The 18,407-nt window shown below is 43.3% G+C and overlaps 2 protein-coding genes and 1 non-coding gene across 3 annotated transcripts in view; 2 read left to right on the forward strand and 1 right to left on the reverse strand.

Annotated features, from left to right (window-relative positions):
- Nucleotides 1–462, reverse strand: part of CXCR1 (C-X-C motif chemokine receptor 1) — a 60,139-nt gene extending 59,677 nt beyond the window's left edge. The window contains exon 1 of the mRNA XM_034955108.2: nt 322–462. The gene's annotated coding sequence lies outside the window, so the exon portion shown is untranslated. The remainder of the gene's footprint in view (nt 1–321) is intronic.
- ARPC2 (actin related protein 2/3 complex subunit 2) overlaps nt 1–18,407 on the forward strand; it is a 36,844-nt gene that overhangs the window by 12,430 nt on the left and 6,007 nt on the right. The window contains exons 4-8 of the mRNA XM_003818606.5: nt 430–542; nt 6,083–6,128; nt 10,392–10,578; nt 11,119–11,212; nt 15,523–15,649. Of these exons, the coding sequence (XP_003818654.1) occupies nt 430–542; nt 6,083–6,128; nt 10,392–10,578; nt 11,119–11,212; nt 15,523–15,649 (567 nt within the window). The remainder of the gene's footprint in view (nt 1–429; nt 543–6,082; nt 6,129–10,391; nt 10,579–11,118; nt 11,213–15,522; nt 15,650–18,407) is intronic.
- Nucleotides 15,924–16,016, forward strand: TRNAY-AUA (transfer RNA tyrosine (anticodon AUA)). Its single transcript has 2 exons — nt 15,924–15,960; nt 15,981–16,016. It is a non-coding gene; the product is annotated as a tRNA-Tyr (tRNA).

The raw sequence follows: 18,407 nt of genomic DNA on the forward strand, positions 1-18,407 counted from the left end.
CAGGAGAATCTCTTGAACCTGGGAGGCAGAGGTTGCAGTGAGCCGAGACCACACCATTGCACTCCAGCCTGGGTGACAGAGTAAGACTCTATCTCAAAAAAAAAAAATTGTTGAAGCCTCATGATGGAGATGAGAGTTCATTATACTGTTCGTTCTGCTTATATACATGTAAAATCCAATTATTTCAGCACCAAGCTGTGATTAAGGAAAGAATAGCTTTGTAATTTTAAGAAAGAGCAAAGAGACGAGTGCTCAGCAATTCTATCCCAGTGTTTCTGCTGATTTGTCACATGGATTTAAAATAAGTTCCATTTTACTTACATGCCTCCTTAAAAGGGGTCTTCCTTGTGGCCTACGGCAAGGTAGGCGCTTGGAGAGATTATTTCCCATTCCCAAATTGTTACGCAATCTTATTTGCTTTCCTCACAGATTTCGATGGGGTCCTCTATCATATTTCAAATCCTAATGGAGACAAAACAAAAGTGATGGTCAGTATTTCTTTGAAATTCTACAAGGAACTTCAGGCACATGGTGCTGATGAGGTAAGATCCACATCATTTTCCTTGGGACTCTTTGTTTCCTCACCTTTCATTGGCAGTTTGCCATTCATGGAAGATCCATGGCACTAAATCACCCCCGCATGACTACTTGCTCACCTAACTAGGGGCTCTTGACTTGATTCCTACAATGAATTGTGTTTCCTAGAAAAGGTTTTGACTCTTGCTTGCTTGCTTTAAAACAGTGGAAACAAAAATAGCTTTAGTTCTCCAAAAACATAGCAAAGAATACTTTTCCTTGATCAGTACAAAAATAGCTGTTGCAAGAATTAGGTTCTGTTCTATTTTTGTAATATTATCAAGGCAGATAGATAACTTCTAGCTTGTTTAAATTTTATAGTCTCGGGTTCTCATTCTGGAGGCTTAGGCACAAATAGCTGTCTTTTGAAATTTTTAATTAAAGCTCTTTAAAGCTACCCTCTTTAAATATCTCTTCTTTATAACTACCATAGGGGAAATAAGATGTCCAGACATTATGAAACTTTGGTGTCCATGCCTTGTTCACTGGCTTCTTTAAATAGTTAAGTAGCAGGTTTGGTTCCTGTTGAACTGTATTTGCTCTGAGGAGAGCCATTTATGGAAGAAAGAAAATGCTATTACACCAGTTTGTGCACGCTGTGGTTGGGTCTCAAAGCAGGAAATATGACTCAGTTCCTGAATCAGTTTTCAAATTTCTTAGTTTTAACAAACTAGGTTCTCCTTAATCTGTTAAATGAAGATATAACCATAGCTGTTTCTTTCTGAAAAGTAGTAGCTTTTGAATTATTTAAAACTTATATAATAAAAGATGATTTGTAAAGGAATATGGTCAAAAGCTTGTTTAATTTTTTAGCTTAAAAACTAAAATTAGTCTTAATACCAAGAGCCATCGGTTGCTTCCCTTAGTTATTCAAATGCAATTGATTTTCTCATAAGTTCAAAGAAAGAAGAAATATTTAGAGGATTTGGAATCCAGATTAGTTTACTGGAAAAAGAAAAGCTTCAGAAAGAAGACCTAGTGCTTTTATAAAGCTTATGAAGAATTGTTTTGTAAAAGATAGTGGCTGACACTTCTTTACCAGATAAAGAGTGAAAGAAAACAAATGGCTGTTAAAGCAGCCCTGCCTCTTTTTTTTTTTTTTTTTTTTTTTGAGGTGGAGTCTCACTCTGTTGCCCCAGGCTGGACTGCAGTAGCGCCATCTCAGCTCACTGCAACCTCCAACTCAACAGTGTTGAGTTCAAACAGTTCATCTTTAATTAAAAAGTTCAACAGTTGTTCAAACAGTTCATCTGCCTCAGCCTCCTGAGTAGCTGGGATTACAGGCATGCACCGCTACACCTGGCTAATTTTTTGTATTTTTCATAGAGATGGCGTTTCACCACGTTGGCCAGGCTGCTCTCAAACTTCTGACCTCAGGTGATCTGCCTGCCTCGACCTCCCACAGTGCTAAGATGGCAGGTGTGAGCCACCGTGCCCAGCCTTTTCTTTTTTTTTTTCTTTTTTTTTTTGACAAGGTCTTGTTCTGTCACCTAGGCTGGAGTGCAGTGGCACAATCACAGCCACTGCACCCCTCAGCCTCCCAGGCTCAAGCAGTCCTCTCACCTCAGCCTCCTGAGTGTCTGGGACTACAGGCACGTGCCACCACACCTGGCTTATTTTTTGTTTGTTTGTTCTTTAGAGAGAGGAGGTTTCACTATGTTGCCCAGGCTAGTTTCAAACTCCTGGGCTCAAGCAGTCCTCCTTCCTGGGCCTCCCAAAGTGCTGGGATTATAGATGTGAGCCACCATGTCCAGCTGCATCGCTGCTTTGGATCAGCTATAACTACCTGAAAAGAAGTGTTAAAATATTTGAATAGACTTTTTTTAAATTGTGTAATCATTCTCCCCTAGACAGTCTTCACTAGGTGCAAGCCTGCACAGTGGCACACACCTGTAGTGCCAACTGTGTGTTGGGACTTCACACAGTTGGCTTGAGGGGTTCAAGTGGGGAGAGTTGCTGGAGCCCAGGAGTTCAAGTCCAGCCTGGACGACATAGTGAGATTCCACCTCAAAAAAAGGAAAAGATCTAAATGCAATAATAATAATCCTGGAAAGAAAGAGTTAAGCTAGATTTCTTAAATCTCCTTTCCATTCTGTGCTTTTCTTACAATGGAGCTCCAGAACACATTGCTATTCTTGTAGCTACCACAAGGGTCAAAGAACCAACCCCACCCACTCAAGTGGGTGGAGTAAGTAACATTCATAGTGTTGGAGCAGAGTGCACAGTAAATGGCTCCCTGGGTTGGTTAAACAGTGACCAACCCATGATAACCACAGGAAGGTTATTACTTTGTCACAGGCCATTTTTAAAGGTGGAATGCCTCTGCTGCTAGAGTGGGAAGGTAATGGTGATGAGTGATAGGTTGCCTCCACCCATCTCCTGGTGTCATATTGGGAGAGGGGGTGCAAACTGAAAAGTGAATCATGGTTAAAAGTGCAAGTGAAGTGACAAGGAAGTGTTGGCTGGTTTTACCAAGGGGAGGGAGCAAAGCAGTTGAACATGATATAAATTTGGCTCTCAGTACCTCTTAGATCTCAGAATATTAACTTAGTAAGCTTGAAATTAAACTAAATCTTAGGGACTTAGGGATTTAAACTAAATCCCCACCACATCTGATTTCCCCTTCCTCGAAATACCAATAGTACGTGCAACACAGACTTGTAGCTCAGAGGTCGCATGCTGTTTCAAATTCTTGGGATATGCATGTTACTTTTTTTAAAGAAGTGGTGTATCAGACACCTGAAGGTCAAGTCTCTCTGTGCCACCAACAAACTCTCGTGACCTTGAGCCCCTCCTCTCAATTCCTCTTCGGTAAAAGAGATACCTCACAGTGGCTGTGCGATCACCAAATAGGAACTACATGTGGCATTATTTATCTTTTGCCCTTGTGTAAGAAAATGTAGTCTTGCCGGTTGAAAATTTCTTCCAGCTATAGGAAAATGGTTAAATAAATATGTGGAATATTAGGAAATTATTGTTCAGCCAGGCGTGGGGGCTCATTCCTGTAATCCCAGCACTTTTGGAGGCCAAGGCAGGAGCATCGCTTGAGGTCAAGAGTTCAAGCCCAGCCTGGGCAACGTAGTGAGACCCTGTCTTTGTATATAAATAAATAAGTAGGCCAGGCGCGGTGGCTCACGCCTGTAATCCCAGCACTTTGGGAGGCCAAGACAGGTGGATTGCTTGAGGTCAGGAGTTCGAGCCCAGCCTGGGCAACATGGTGAAACCCCATCTCTACTAAAAAATATAAAAATTAGCTTGGGGTGGTGGTGGACACCTGTAATCCCAGCTACTAGGAAGGCTGAGGCAGGAGAATTGCTTGAACCCAGGAGGTGGAGGTTGCAATGAGCCGAGATCACGCCACTGCACTCCAGCCTGGGTGACAGAGTGAGACTCCGTCTCAAAAAAAATGAATTAATTAAATTAAAATAAAATGTTTGTTTCTTAAGCCATGTCATTCTGGAAGCAGTTTCCACCAGGTGAAGCAGTCACGGTGACAGAGAAAAAAATAGGGAGTCTCAGTCTGTTTTTTGTTGCTATAACAGAATACCACAGACTGAATAATTTATGAAGAAAATATGTTTATTTGACTCACGTTCTGGGGACTGGGAAGTCCAAGAGCGTGGCACCAGCATCTGGCAAGGGCCTTCGTGCCCTTTCCCGTCATCCTGTAGCAAAAGGCAGAAGGGCAAGAGAGGGCTAGACTCTTTTTTTTTTTTTTTTTTTTTTTGAGACGGAGTCTTGCTCTGTCACCCAGGCTAGAGTGCACCCAGGCTGGAGTGCAGTGGCGTGATCTCACCTCACTGCAAGCTCTGCCTCCCGGGTTCACGCCATTCTCCCGCCTCAGCCTCCCGAGTAGCTGGTACTACAGGCGCCCGCCACCATGCCCAGCTAATTTTTTTGTTTTTGTATTTTTAGTAAACATGGGGTTTCACTGTGTTAGCCAGGATGGTCTCAATCTCCTGACCTCGTGATCACCCCGCCTCGGCCTCCCAAAGTGCTGGGATTACAGGCATGAGCCACCATACCTAGCCCAGACTCACTTTTTTAACAGCCCCTCTTGTGGATAACAAACCAACTTCCCCTATAACAACATGAATCCATTCATGAGGGCAGAGCCCTCATGGCCTAATCACCTATTACCGTCACAGTGGCAGTTAAATTTCAACATGTGGCCAGGCATGGTGGCTCACTCCTGTAATCCCAGTACTTTGGGAGGCCAAGGTAGAAGGATCACTTGAGCCTAGAAGTTCAAGGCTGCAGTGAGCTATTGTATCAATGCACTGTAGCCTGGACTACAGAGTAAGACCCTGCTTCCAAAACAATAATAATAATCGTAAGTTTTGGCTGGGTGTGGAAAAATTAGCCAGGCATGATGGTGCATGCCTGTAGTCCTAGCTACTCAGGAGGCTGAGGCAGGAGAATCGCTTGAACCCAGGAGATGGAGGCTGCAGTGAGCTGAGATTGCACCACTGCATTCCAGCCTGGACAACAGAGTAAGACTCCGTCTCAAAAAAAAAAAATCATAATTTTTAACATGAGTTTTCGAAAGGACATTCAAACCATAGCAGAAGGTATAAAAGGGGTTCTTGGTTTTTTGGGTTTTTTTGTTGTTGTTTTCATTTAATTCAAAAACCTGGAAAGTAGCCAGCAGTAGGTTCTGGTTTGGGGGGAAAGACATGTAGAGTATACAACCTTCTGGACACCAGTATTAATAGCTAGCTAAGATTTCATTATTGACTGTCCTTTGCCTTAAGAGCTGGCTATGCACTGAGTAATTTTAAAGCATACAAGATCAGCAGACAAACAGATCAGTTCCCTAGAGTCCTGGTTTTTTCTCTTTATTCACCTGGGTTAGTGGCTCAGCCTGTACTTAGGTTGATAACTAACAATCTGTTCTCTCACTTGGAATTTGGCATCCTTTTGCTCTCTTGAAAACAAAACATGATTAAGTACAATGTAGGATCTGGAGGAGAACAGAGAACATACTAAGGGTGTAGTCAAGTCCTAAAAAAGGATGAGCTTTGATTAAAGATTCTTGGCCAGGCATAGTGGCTCATGCCTATAATCCCAGCACTTTGGGAGGATGAGGCGGGTGGATCATCCGAGGTCAGGAGTTCAAGATCAGCCTGACCAACATGGAGAAACCCCATCTCAACTAAAAATACAAAAAAAAATTAGCCGGGCATGGTGGCGCATGCCTGTAATCCCAGCTACTTGGGAGGCTCAGGCAGGAGAATCACTTGAACCCGGGAGGCGGAGGTTGTGGTGAGCCGAGATCGCGCCATTGCACTCTGTCCCAGGCATAAAAAGATACTCATCTCAGTTTTGTGACTTGTTTGGTGACTAAATCCACTTCCCCTCTGTCTCTACTTTCCCATCCACCAAATGAAAGTTAGGAAGAATGCCAACTTAGGAAGAGCTTGGCAAGTGCAGTACTTTAAAAATAATGAAATTATCATGGCCTTTGGATTAACGTATTTGGTTTTGTTTTGTTTTTATTTTCTAGTTATTAAAGAGGGTGTACGGGAGTTTCTTGGTAAATCCAGAATCAGGTATGTAGTCATGTGAGCAACTATGGAATGACATGGGAAGAGAGGTGTCCTTTTTATATTACGCTTTTTTTACCCAAAGGATTTTGTTTAAATATTACAAATATTTCTGCATGAGCCCATTCCTAATTTCAACTCCCTCCATAAAAATAGCTTTTAAGGGGCTTTGCTTTGTCCAGTATGGAACACAGTAGGGGTACAAAATTGATGTATGACATTTTTAACATTTATTTGATGGGGCCACATGACTCTTACTTAATCTTTCAGCCAGAGGGCCACATTTGTTTGTTCATGGTGATTAAAATGGCTTTGAAAAGAATGAGCAAACATTGATTCCCACCCTCAGCCCTTAGTAATTCTGCATACTACATATTTGGAGAAAGAAGAGGAATATTCACCACACTATTCTTGTGATTTCAAGTAATAAAAATCAGACCCTTTCTTAATCCAGTCTTCTAATAGGTTGTCTCAACATTCATGGCCAGAGGAATTGAAAGGCACCATGTCATCCTTGAATAGAACAGCTATGTTATACTGCTTTAAAAAGGAGGTTTAAAGTGGAAAAACTGAACAGCCTTTTTATCCTGTGATTCAGTGGCATGTCTCAAATTCTGAGGCATTTAGCAGGACCCCAAAGTGAGAACCAGGTAGTAAGACCATTGGAACATAATATTTTTTACTCAACTGTTACAACTTTGGTACCTTGATTAGAAAAGTCTTCTAAGAAGGAAGTTCTCTGTCACTCTTAACAGCAGTTACTTGTGCTAGCTTATTTCATCACCTCACCTATTTTTTCAGACAGTCTCATTCTGTTGCCCAGGCTGGAATGCAGTGGTACAGTCATAGCTCACTGCAGCCTCCTCCAAATCTTGGGCTCAAGCAATCCTCCCGCTTTAGCCTCTCCAGTAGCTGGGAACTACAGGCACATGCCACCATACCCAATTAATTTTTTTAATATTTTGTAGAAACAGAGTCTCACTGTCTGCTGCCCAGACTGCCAAAACAGAGTAAGGAGGTCTCAAACTCCTAGCCTTGAGCAATCTACCCACCTCAGCCTCCGCCTCCCAGAGAGTTGGGATCACAGGCATGAGCCACCATACCCAGCACCTTTTTTTTTTTTTTTTAATCTCCAAATTGGCGGGATGAATGTGTCACAGAAATAAAAGCCAAGATAACACTGTAGGCTTTTGGCGAAATCAAGGTATTAAAAGAAAGAAACAAACAGATCTAGAACAGAAAAATCATGTCCAAAGTCTTGCGCATGCTTGTCACAGCCAACATCCTGACATGGAAAGTTTATGTTTCTGTCCCTGGGCCTCCTTCTACCTCCCACTAAATCATAGACATTGCCAGATTGCAGACCCTGTCTTCATAGAAGTGTGAAATGTAAAAGTGTGTGAAAGTAGTGTCTCAACCAGGTGCAGTGGCTCACACCTGTAATCCCAGCACTTTGGGGAGGCCAAGGTGAGTGAATTGCTTGAGCTCAGAAGTTCAGGACCAGCCTGGGCAACATAATGAGACACCTGTCTCTATAAAAAATACAGAAATTAGCCAGGCATGGTGGCAGCCACCTGTAATACCAGGTACTCGGGTGGCTGAAGCACGAGAATCGCTTGAACCCAGGAGGCAGAGGTTGCAGTGAGCTGAGATTGCGCCACTGCCCTCCAGCCTAGGCAACAGAGCAAGATTCAGTCTCAAGAGAAAAAAAAGACCGTAGAGTCTCTCCTCCTCTTTTTTAATGGGTTTATCTAGGCACGTTTGGAAAACTCACCAAGTTATACTAGATTTTTACTTCTCTTCATCCTCAGTATATTCTGTTCATCATGTTAGAAGCCTTACTTAAAGACAGACTTTACCTTAGCTATAGTTTTATTTGCTCTTATTTGGCTTCCTAAAACTAGCAAACCTCAGCTCTAAATCTTTTCTTTTTTAATCTAACCTTGTAATCTGTGTGCTTATTTGGTTTTCAAGTACCCAAAATGGAATGATGATTGATACTATTTAATACTGGAGTGCCAAAAATGTGCTAAGCATTATCTAGAGCAAAGATTTAGCCCATCCTCCCGAAGAGCCCATGCTCAACAAAAAATACAGACCTCAGCCGGGCGCGGTGGCTCATGCCTGTAATCCCAGCACTATCGGAGGCCAGGGCGGGCGGATCACCTGCATTCAGGAGTTCAAGACCAGCATGACCAACATGGGGAAACCCCGTCTCTACTAAAAGTACAAAATTAGCCAGGCCTGGTGGCGCATGCCTGTAATCCCAGCTGCTTAGGAGGCTGAGGCAGGAGAATCGCTTGAACCTGGGAGGCGGATGTTGTGGTGAGCCGAGATCATGCCATTGCACTCCAGCCTGGGCAATAAGAGTAAAACTCCATCTCAAAAAAAAAAAAAAAAAACAGATCTCAGGAATGCTTTTGGGAAAAAATGAAATAGTAATGAGGTTTCAGATACTTAGAAGTGTGAAAGCCATACAGTTCTGGTGAAGTTATTCCCGTCAGTTGCCTAGAATATAAAATGATCCTCAGTGATGTAGAAATATTCTTGCAAAAACATCTCTAGGCCATTTGACACTTATTAATCATTTGATTCTATAATCAAGTGTTCCAGCTGGCTTCTGGGAATTCATAGTGGACATGCTGTAAAAAGGCAGGTCATCCAATGGTTTCAGTCCATGTTCTGCACCCGTATTGATGACCTGTCATGTTCCACACACTTTAAGTATTGTACATTCTTTTAATGCTCACAACAGTCTCCCCTATCTCCGCACCCCCTGCCCCACTCCTTTTTCTTTTTTTTTTTTTTTTTTTTTTTTTTTGAGACAGAATTTCACTCTTGTTGCTCAGGCTGGAGTGCCGTGGCGTGATCTCAGCTCATTACAACCTCCACCTCCCGGGTTCAAGCAATTCTCCTGCCTCAGCCTCCGGAGTACCTGGGACCACAGGCGTGTACCACCACACCCAGCTAATTTTGTATTTTTAGGAGAGACGGGGTTTTGCCATATTGGCCAGGCAGGTCTCGAACTCCCGACCTCAGGTGATCCGCCCACCTTGGCCTCCCAAAGTGCTGGGAATACAGGCTTGAGCCACTGTGCCCAGACCACCCTACCCGCCCCCCACCACCAATTTTTTTTTTTTTTAACAGATAAGGAAATTAACAGGTCAGGCAATTTTTTTTTGTTTTTTGTTTTGTTTTGGAGCTGGAGTCTCGCTCTGTTGTGCAGTGGTGCAATATCAGCTCGCTGTAACCTCCACCTCCTGGGTTCAAGCAATTCTCCTGCCTCAGCCTCCCAAGTAGCTAGGATTACAGGTGCCCGCCACCATGCCTGGCTAATTTTTGTGTTTTTAGTAGAGACAGGGTTTTGCCATGTTGGCCAGACTGCTCTCAAACTCCTGACCTCAGGTGATCTGCCCACCTCGGCCTCCCAAAATGCTGGGATTACAGGTGTGAGCCACCACACCCAGCAGTTTTTTTAAGGTCACAAAATGACAAGACTAGGATTTGGACCCAGTTCTGTTCGACTCAAAATAGAGTGCCCTACACTTATGTGTCATGCTGCATTTGGCAAGTCACGTCACTTCTTTGAATCTCCTTTTCCTTCTGTAAAACAGTAACCTTATCTAGCCTGCAGACTTCAAAGCGTGGTTATGGAGATCAAATGAAGTAAAATGTTTTAAAAATTGTACAATATATACCAATAAAAGCTATTGGGGAGGTATATGTATGAACAGGTAGTTGGTTTTTCTACCCTGCCACCTCATAAAGAGTTTGCAGTGGCACGTAGAAGGGTTTATCTTATTATCACAAAGCTACCCATTTGCTGGCCATATTGATACTTGGCACATTAAACTATCAGAGAAATATATGTGGCTCCTTTACAACTGTGTCTAGAAGGGTACATTTCCAATCAGAGTTCCCAGGTTCTGACTTTCTCCCATTACATATTTGTAATTAGTCATCTTTGATACTGATTCAAATTTTTGATTAACATTAATTATATATATTTACAAGAATCTTATAAAAATTAAGATTTTATTTCACCTCATTTTGCCCTGTGAGGTAGATGGAAATAGACTATATTCTACCCAGGTTAAAAGTACAGATAATGAGACAAAGTAAAATGTCAGTAGAACCTGAAAAAAAATTTTTTTAGTTGCCTCTAGTCTCTGTTTACTTGGTATAGATAGTATGCTGCTTTTTTTTTTTTTTTTTTTTTAATGTAACTGCTGGGTTGTTTTTTGTTTCTTGTTTTTTCTTTCCCTCCAGGATACAATGTCTCTTTGCTATATGACCTTGAAAATCTTCCGGCATCCAAGGATTCCATTGTGCATCAAGCTGGCATGTTGAAGCGAAATTGTTTTGCCTCTGTCTTTGAAAAATACTTCCAATTCCAAGAAGAGGGCAAGGAAGGAGAGAACAGGGCAGTTATCCATTATAGGGATGATGAGACCATGTGAGTATAGAATTTGGTCCTGAAGCCTGGATATGGCTGCTACACCACCATGGCACTTACTGAAAGAAATATGGCTTGGTCAAACTTTCAGCTGTATTGCGTGAAAATGTTTTTCTCATAAAATGTCTTAAGCCAGGAAGTAGATGATAGGGCAGAAATCAGCCACTCCTCCTACTCTCCAGATACTGAGAGCTGACAGATGGTGGAAAGAGAATCCAGTGCTTTCCTTTAAGGCACCACTGTTCTGAGTCATGTTTAAGAGTATAGCCTGGATAGTCAGCAGGCAGGGTGACCATAGGTCCATGTTATATTTACAAGTCAATAAAATCTACTTCTGATAATTTCCATCTGCTGCCTCTCTTAGGGCATTCATTTTGTGCACTGACTTTGTTGACCATAAATATCATCTCATTTGGCACACCTTTATATTATGATTTAAGAGATTTATGACTTTAGCCTTCTGATGTACTTGTAGATCAAGTTATTGACAAAACCCCATTCTGATTCTGTACTTATCCTCATGGATTTTGTTCCTCTCAGGTATGTTGAGTCTAAAAAGGACAGAGTCACAGTAGTCTTCAGCACAGTGTTTAAGGATGACGACGATGTGGTCATTGGAAAGGTGTTCATGCAGGTATGGAGCAGACATCTTGGGGGAAAACCATGCATGGCAACTTATACCTTTGCACCCAAACATACCATGAGCGTAGGAAAGAGATCTAGCAGCTCTACTGATGTTAGAATTTTTTTTTTTTTTTTTCGAGACGGAGTTTCTCTCTTGTTGCCCAGGCTGGAGTGCAATGGAGCGATCTCGGCTCACTGCAACCTCCGCCTCCCAGGTTCAAGCAATTCTCCTGCCTCAACCTCCCAAGTAGCTGGGATTGTAGGCATGCACCACCACACCCAGCTAATTTTGTATTTTTAGTAGAGACGGGGTTTCTCCATGTTGGTCAGGCTGGTCTCAAACTGCCGACCTCAGGTGATGCCCATCTTGGCTTCCCAAAGTGCTGGTATTACAGGCATGAGCCACCATGCCCAGCCTTGGCGTTAGAATTTGTTGAAGATTTAATAGACAACTCCCACAAAACTCAGTGAATGTTTTTTGTTGCTGCTGCTGCTGTTGTTTTGAGGTGGAGTCTTGCTCTGTCGCCAGGCTGGAGTGTAGTGGCACGATCTCAGCTCACTGCAACCTCCGCTTCCTGGGTTCAAGCGATTCTCCTGCCTCAGCCTCCCAAGTAGCTGGGATTACAGGCGCGCGCCACCACGCCCAGCTAATTTTTGTACTTTCAGTAGAGATGGGGTTTCACCGTGTTGGCCAGGATGGTCTCAATCTCCTGACCTCATGATCCGCCCGCCTCAGCCTCCCAAAGTGCTGGGATTGCAGGCATGAGCCACCGCGCCCAGCCTGATATTTTTTTTCTCAGTGGTTCTAGTTTTGCAGGACAGAACTAAAGGGTGAGTTGAGAATTAAATATACTAACTATGAATGAATGTTATGTATCCTTCCTACTGTGGGGTCTTTGACCTAAAACTTTGTCAGGTTTCCTAACCCTAACCTCTTGTGTTTCCTCAGATTTCTAGTAAGGTGGCTGCTCTTGGTTTGGTCCTAAGGTCTTTTCAGAATGGACTGTATAGCCAATTATTTGGTAGTAGATAACGCATGAACAGGTAGAGTTGTTGAACTGACAGACTGAGCCTGAGTTTGGATGGGTCACCATAGAGTACTTCCCTCACAAGAAGCTCATCTTAAGAAGAGTCATGAGAGGCCAGGTGCGGCGGCTGACGCCTGTAATCCCAGCACTGTGGGAGGCCGAGGTGGGCGGATCATGAGGTCAAGACCATCCTGGCCAACATGGTGAAACCCCGTCTCTACTAAAAAAATACAAAAAATTAGCCGGGTGTGGTGGCAGGCACCTGTAATCCCAGCCACTTGGGAGGCTGAGGCAGGAGAATCTCTTGAACCTGGGAGGCAGAGGTTGCAGTGAGCCAAGATCGCACCATTGCACTCCAGCCTGGGCAAAAAGAGCGGAACTCCGACTCAAAAAAAAAAGAGAGTCCTGAGAGTTAGCAGGGCATTTTGTAATTGGATTTTTGGTGTAGTTGCATTCAGGTCATTGTGTACCAGTCTGCTGGCCAGTTAGTTGCTGGCTCTAGGATGGACATGAGAGTTCATTGGTCAAGTGACATTCAGGCTGGTTTCTTCTGAGATGGCTCAGCATTCAAAATCTAGTACAATGGTAAAATTTTTTGAAAACGTTACTACCTTCATTCTGTTCCTTGGCAGGGTGGTAAAGATTTTTAAATTCTGAAGCAGAATCTCTTTTGCCAAATAGAGTTGAAAGACAGCTGTGCTTAACAGTAAAGATACTTTGCATAGTCTTCTAAGTGGCTAGGAAAATCTTCAAAAGTGATATTCTCAATTGCTCCATCCCTAGTGGCTTTTGTATTTTGGCTAATTAGTCAGAAACTAGTTTGGGAGTCACTATACAGAAAAATTGGAATATTGACACTTCAGCATTTGCTAGTGCTGAACTTGATGAAGGAATATATAAATATACATGTATCTCTTGGGTCCTAAAAGTAAGCCTCTAGAGAGGCATTTCATGTGTTTTTATGCAGAATTGACAGGAGAATTAAATGCAGTAGCTCAGAAATTGGGCTAAATCCAGAGTAACAAAACTAATTTTAAAAGCTCTGAGGTATATATTTAGATTTGGCTGGTTTTTTACCAATCTTATTCCATTTTATTCCAGGAAACAACTTATTTTTATACTTTAAACAGATCTTATCTTGGAGAGTGTACTGGAGATTTGTTCCTTAGGAGAATTTTGTGTATTCTTTTTTGGCATATGAATTTAAATGCCTCCTTCAGAGTACCTGTGGTAGGGCACTTACCTAAAAGGGAAAGACAAAGCCTCTTTTGCATTTTGGCACTAACAGGATCTCTGGATAGTAACTGGCCTGGTGCAGTCCTAGACTCAGGAAGTCATCTGCCCTGCCACCCTTTCCAAATTCAGAGGCTTAGGTAATTTGTTGGAAATGACAGTCAGAAACTGGACTTTTGCTGGATTTTCCCAAAAAATAAATAGAACTTTTTCCTAGGCCTGGAATTGTAAATTTCTCGGAAAAAGAATGAGGGACACCTGGAACAGAAAGTTGTACCCTGAGAACACTGTTTGAAGTTCCTCATGGTCACTAGTCTACTTGTTGCCAGCCTTTGTGGCCTTTCCCTTCCAGCATGCACATCCAGCCTGATCAGAATTCAAGTCTTGCTTTTGTCATTTGGCAAGCAGGCTCTGAGGGATGCTTTCTGCCTCTCAGAAAAAGACAGGAAGTGTATTCCTCCACACTAGTGGTATGGGCATATCAGCTGAGTACTGGAGAATGTCTGATAGAAGCCATCATTTCAATGCTTATTCCATGAAAAGCAATAGGACCAGTAATTATGCTTTTGGAGATTAGCTTATGGTGAACTAGAATTCTTTTCATAGTCTAAGATTTTAAAGTCAAGTTAGTAACTAAATAACCAGGAAAAGTTAAGTGGAAACCACTGGTTTTTATATGTTCAGGGACAAAGACACAAGCACCTGCCTCTTAGGCAGTTGTAAAGATGTATTTTGAGGGCCCTTTCTGCCTGTTTGCATGTGTGAGTATGTCTGTAGGATATTTTCCTGAACTGGGAACACTGAGTCCAAGTCAGTAATTTTGGTGGATATTGCCAAACTCTTCTCCATCAGGGTAGTAGCATTTTATCGTCTACCAGTGATGGAGAGGAGTGCCTGTTTTCCCAGAGTATGTTGTAAACTTGTGGATTTCTCCTGATCTGATAGGTTAAAGGTGGTATCTGTGTCCGCTTATGATGACATAAAAAGATGTTCTGAGGTCAGAACATCTTTTCTTAATGTTATAGACCATTTGATTTTCTTATGAAGTGTCTCTTTATGTCCTTTACCCATTATTCTGTAGGGTCATTGAGCTTCTCAATTTCTTTACATACTAGGGAGAGTAGCCTTTCGTCTGTGATTAAGAGTTGAAATATTTTCTCCAGTTTGTCATTGGACTGTGTTTTGTGGGGTTTTTTCCACCATGTGGAAGTTTGTTTTTACATAATCAAATTAATCAATCTTGCCTTTTATGGCTTCTAGATTTTGAGTTATAGGTAGAAAGCCCTTCCCTACTCGAAGGTTATAAAGAAATTTACCTGTTATTTTCTGAGTATTTTTACAGTTACATATTTTATACATGAGTTTTTCTTATTTGTTGAGAGCTCCTCTTGTTATATGATATGAAAGAATGATCTTTTTTTCCTAAATGGCTATCCAGTGGTCCCAGTGGCAGTTATTTCCTTTTTTACACCCCTGATTTAAGATGCCACTTTTATCATATGCTAAATGCCTTGTATATATTTGGATTTATTCCGAACTTCCTGTGATAAATAGTACTTTGGAAGAGAGAAATAATCTGATGCTCAAAAGACATCCTAGCCGGAAGGAGAGTAAAAAGGCAATATTGCTTGATTACGTATAACAAAGATGCCAATGAAGATGCAGGGCTGTTTGGGTGTGTTTGTTTGTTTAAGCTTTATTTAGGAGAGAGAACTGAGGAGAAGCAAAGACATCAGATAATCTAAAGAATAGTCCCAGTCAGGCACAGTGGCTCACGCCTGTAATCCCAGCACTTTGGGGGGCCTAGGCAGGTGGATCACTAGAGGCCAGTTTGAGACCAGCCTGGCCAAAGTACTTTGCAGTCTCTCCCGTTTGAATCTGAAGTGTAGTGGTAGCAGCTAGCACTTGTAATATTTCAGGTTTGGTGTAGTTTATTTTTAACCTCCTGCTGGTCTGGAGGGCTACAAAGGTCACACCACATAGAACAAACCCTATAGCTTGAGTTGCCACTCATCTTACACCCACTTCTCTTCTGGTTGCTTTTGCTTTGTCTTGGCAGGAGTTCAAAGAAGGACGCAGAGCCAGCCACACAGCCCCACAGGTCCTCTTTAGCCACAGGGAACCTCCTCTGGAGCTGAAAGACACGGACGCCGCCGTGGGTGACAACATTGGCTACATTACCTTTGGTGAGCAGGGTGTACTTGCTGCTTTTGTGCCGCTTTAATGAGTTCACACAGCAGAATACCTAAATCTGCACAGAACCTTGGTTAACATTTTAAGGTAGGCAAACGCAGGCATACCAACTTGTTCCTGTTGCCATTGCAGTGACTAAAGGAGGGATGTCACAGGGTATTAATTACAGAGCAGGCCATATGCTATTTTTGTACAGTAATCCTTTTTTTCCCCATTTTTCTTAAATCTTAAAAGTAAGACTGAATTCTGATATCAAGAGTTAAGGTCCCTTCAATAGTTCAGCTGGTAGAGCAGAGGACTATAGCTACTTCCTCAGTAGGATACGTCCTTAGGTCGCTGGTTCGATTCCAGCTTGAAGGAGACAAGTACAGTTTTGGCTGGGCACGGTGGTTCACGGCTGTAATCACAGCACTTTGGGAGGTTAAGGCAGGTGGATCACGAGGTCAGGAGATCAAGACCATCCTGGCCAACGTGGTGAAACTCTGTCTCTACTAAAATACAAAAAAAAATTAGCTGGGCATGGTGGCGCACGTCTGTAGTCCCAGGTACTCCGGAGGCTGAGGCAGGAGAATTGCTTGAACCCGGGAGGTGGAGGTTGTAATGAGCTGAGATCACGCCACTGGACTCCAGCCTGGGCAACAGAGCAAGACTCTTGTCTCCAAAAAAAAAAAAAAAAGAGTTGAGGCTGGGTGCAGTGTCTCACGCCTGTAATCCTAGCACTGTGGGAGGCCAACATGGGCAGATCACCTGAGGTCAGGAGTTTGAGACCAGCCTGGCCAACATGGTGAAACACTCCGTCTCTACCAAAAAAATAACAAAAAAATTAGCTGGGCGTGGTGGTGTGCGCCTGTAATCCCAGCTACTCGGGAGGCTGAGGCACAAGAATCCCTTGAACCCAGGAGGCGGAGGTTGCAGTGAGCTGAGATCACACCATTGCACTCCAGCCTGGATGACAGAGTGAGACCTTGTCTCAAAAAGAAAAAAGAAAAGAGTTAAGGATAGGCGGGGCACAGTGGCTCATGCCTGTAATCCCAGCACTTTGGGAGTCCGAGGTTGGTGGGTCACTTGGGTCCAGGAGTTTGGGACCAGCCTGGATAACATGGTGCAGGCTCATCTCTACAAAAAGCAAGGGGCCAGGCACAGTGGCTTACACCTGTAATCCCAGCACTTTAAGAGGCCAAGGCGAGCAGATCACTTGAGGTCAGGAGTTCGAGACCAACCTGGCCAACATGGTGAAACCACACCTCTACTAAAAATACAAAAATTAGTTGGACATGGTGACATGTGCCTATAGTCCCAGCTACTCGGCCAGGCGAGGCATGGCAATTGCTTAAACCCAGAAGGTGGAGGTTGCAGCAAGCCGAGATCGTCCTGCTGCGCTCCAGCCTGGGAGACTGTCTCAAAAAAAAGATAACTAGGCATGGTGGTGCATGACTGTAGTCATAGCTGCTTGAGAGGCTGAGGTGAGAGGATCACTTGAACCCAGGAGGTCGAGGCTGCAGTGAGCTGTGATGGCACCACTACACTCCAGCCTGGGTGGCAGAGTGAGACCCTATCTCACCAAAAAAAGGAGTTAAGAAGAGAACCACCTAAGCAGCTAGATGGGGGTTCTCTGTCATTTGGCAATTCTTGGTTTTTTGCTTACTAAGCCCAAGCTCCAGCCATGATCCACTTACTCCACTTTTTCGCAGAATAAATTCAGGTCTTCCTTCAGTTGCTCCAGCCTCATGCACTGGCTGATAATGATAGCTTACAGTTTGGAATTAACAGCTTGTTCACACTGCACCCAGTGCCACTGGAATGTCTCCTTTGTGAAATGTAATTTAATTCACCTCAGTGGTAAAGGTGAACCTGTTTATTGGTGATGAATCTGTTGATTTACCAAATTTCATTAAATCTAAACTATACACTTTTTTCTTTTTTCTTTCTCTCTGTCACCCAGGCTGGAGTGCAGTGGTGTGATCTCGGCTCACTGCAACCTCTGCTTCCCAGGCTGAAACAATTCTCGTGCCTCAGCTTCCCAAGTAGCTGGGACCACAGGCGTGTGCCACCACACCCGGCTAATTTTTGTATTTTTAGTAGAAACAGGGTTTCCGGCTGGGCACGGTGGCTCACGCCTGTAATCCCAGCACTTTGGGAGGCCAAGGCAAGCGGATCACGATGTCAGGAGATCGAGACCATCCTGGCTAACACAGTGAAACCCCATCTCTACAAAAAATACAAAAACTTAGCTGGGCGTGGTGGTGGGTGCCTGTAGTCCCAGCTACTCTGAAGGCTGAGGCAGGAGAATGGCGTGAACCTGGGAGGCGGAGCTTGCAATAGGCCAAGATCACGCCACTGCACTCCAGCCTGGGCGACAGAACAAGACTCCGTCTCAAAAAAAAGAAAAAAAAAAAAAAGAAACAGGGTTTCCATGTTGGCCAGGCTGATCTCAACTCCTGGCCTCAAGCGATCCACTCACTTCAGCCTCCCAAAGTGCTGGGATTACAGGCGTGTGCCACTGCGCCCAGCCAGCTATACCATTTTTTTCAAGTTTTTGTCTTTGAAGCTGGGATGCATCTTACAATTCATGGCATGTCACACTTTAATTGGCAGCATGTTTCTCTTGTGGTACATAAAATTATGGCAGACTTAAAGTCATAAGCACCTTAGATTCTTTGAAGTATAGTTGTCTTCTATTGTGGTGTTCATTTACTTTCAGGCCAGGGCACATTGACACAGAAATTCCACACTTCCTTAGGAGGCATTCCT

Source organism: Pan paniscus, chromosome 13 (genome assembly GCF_029289425.2).
Source record: "Pan paniscus chromosome 13, NHGRI_mPanPan1-v2.0_pri, whole genome shotgun sequence".
Taxonomy (NCBI): domain Eukaryota; kingdom Metazoa; phylum Chordata; class Mammalia; order Primates; family Hominidae; genus Pan; species Pan paniscus.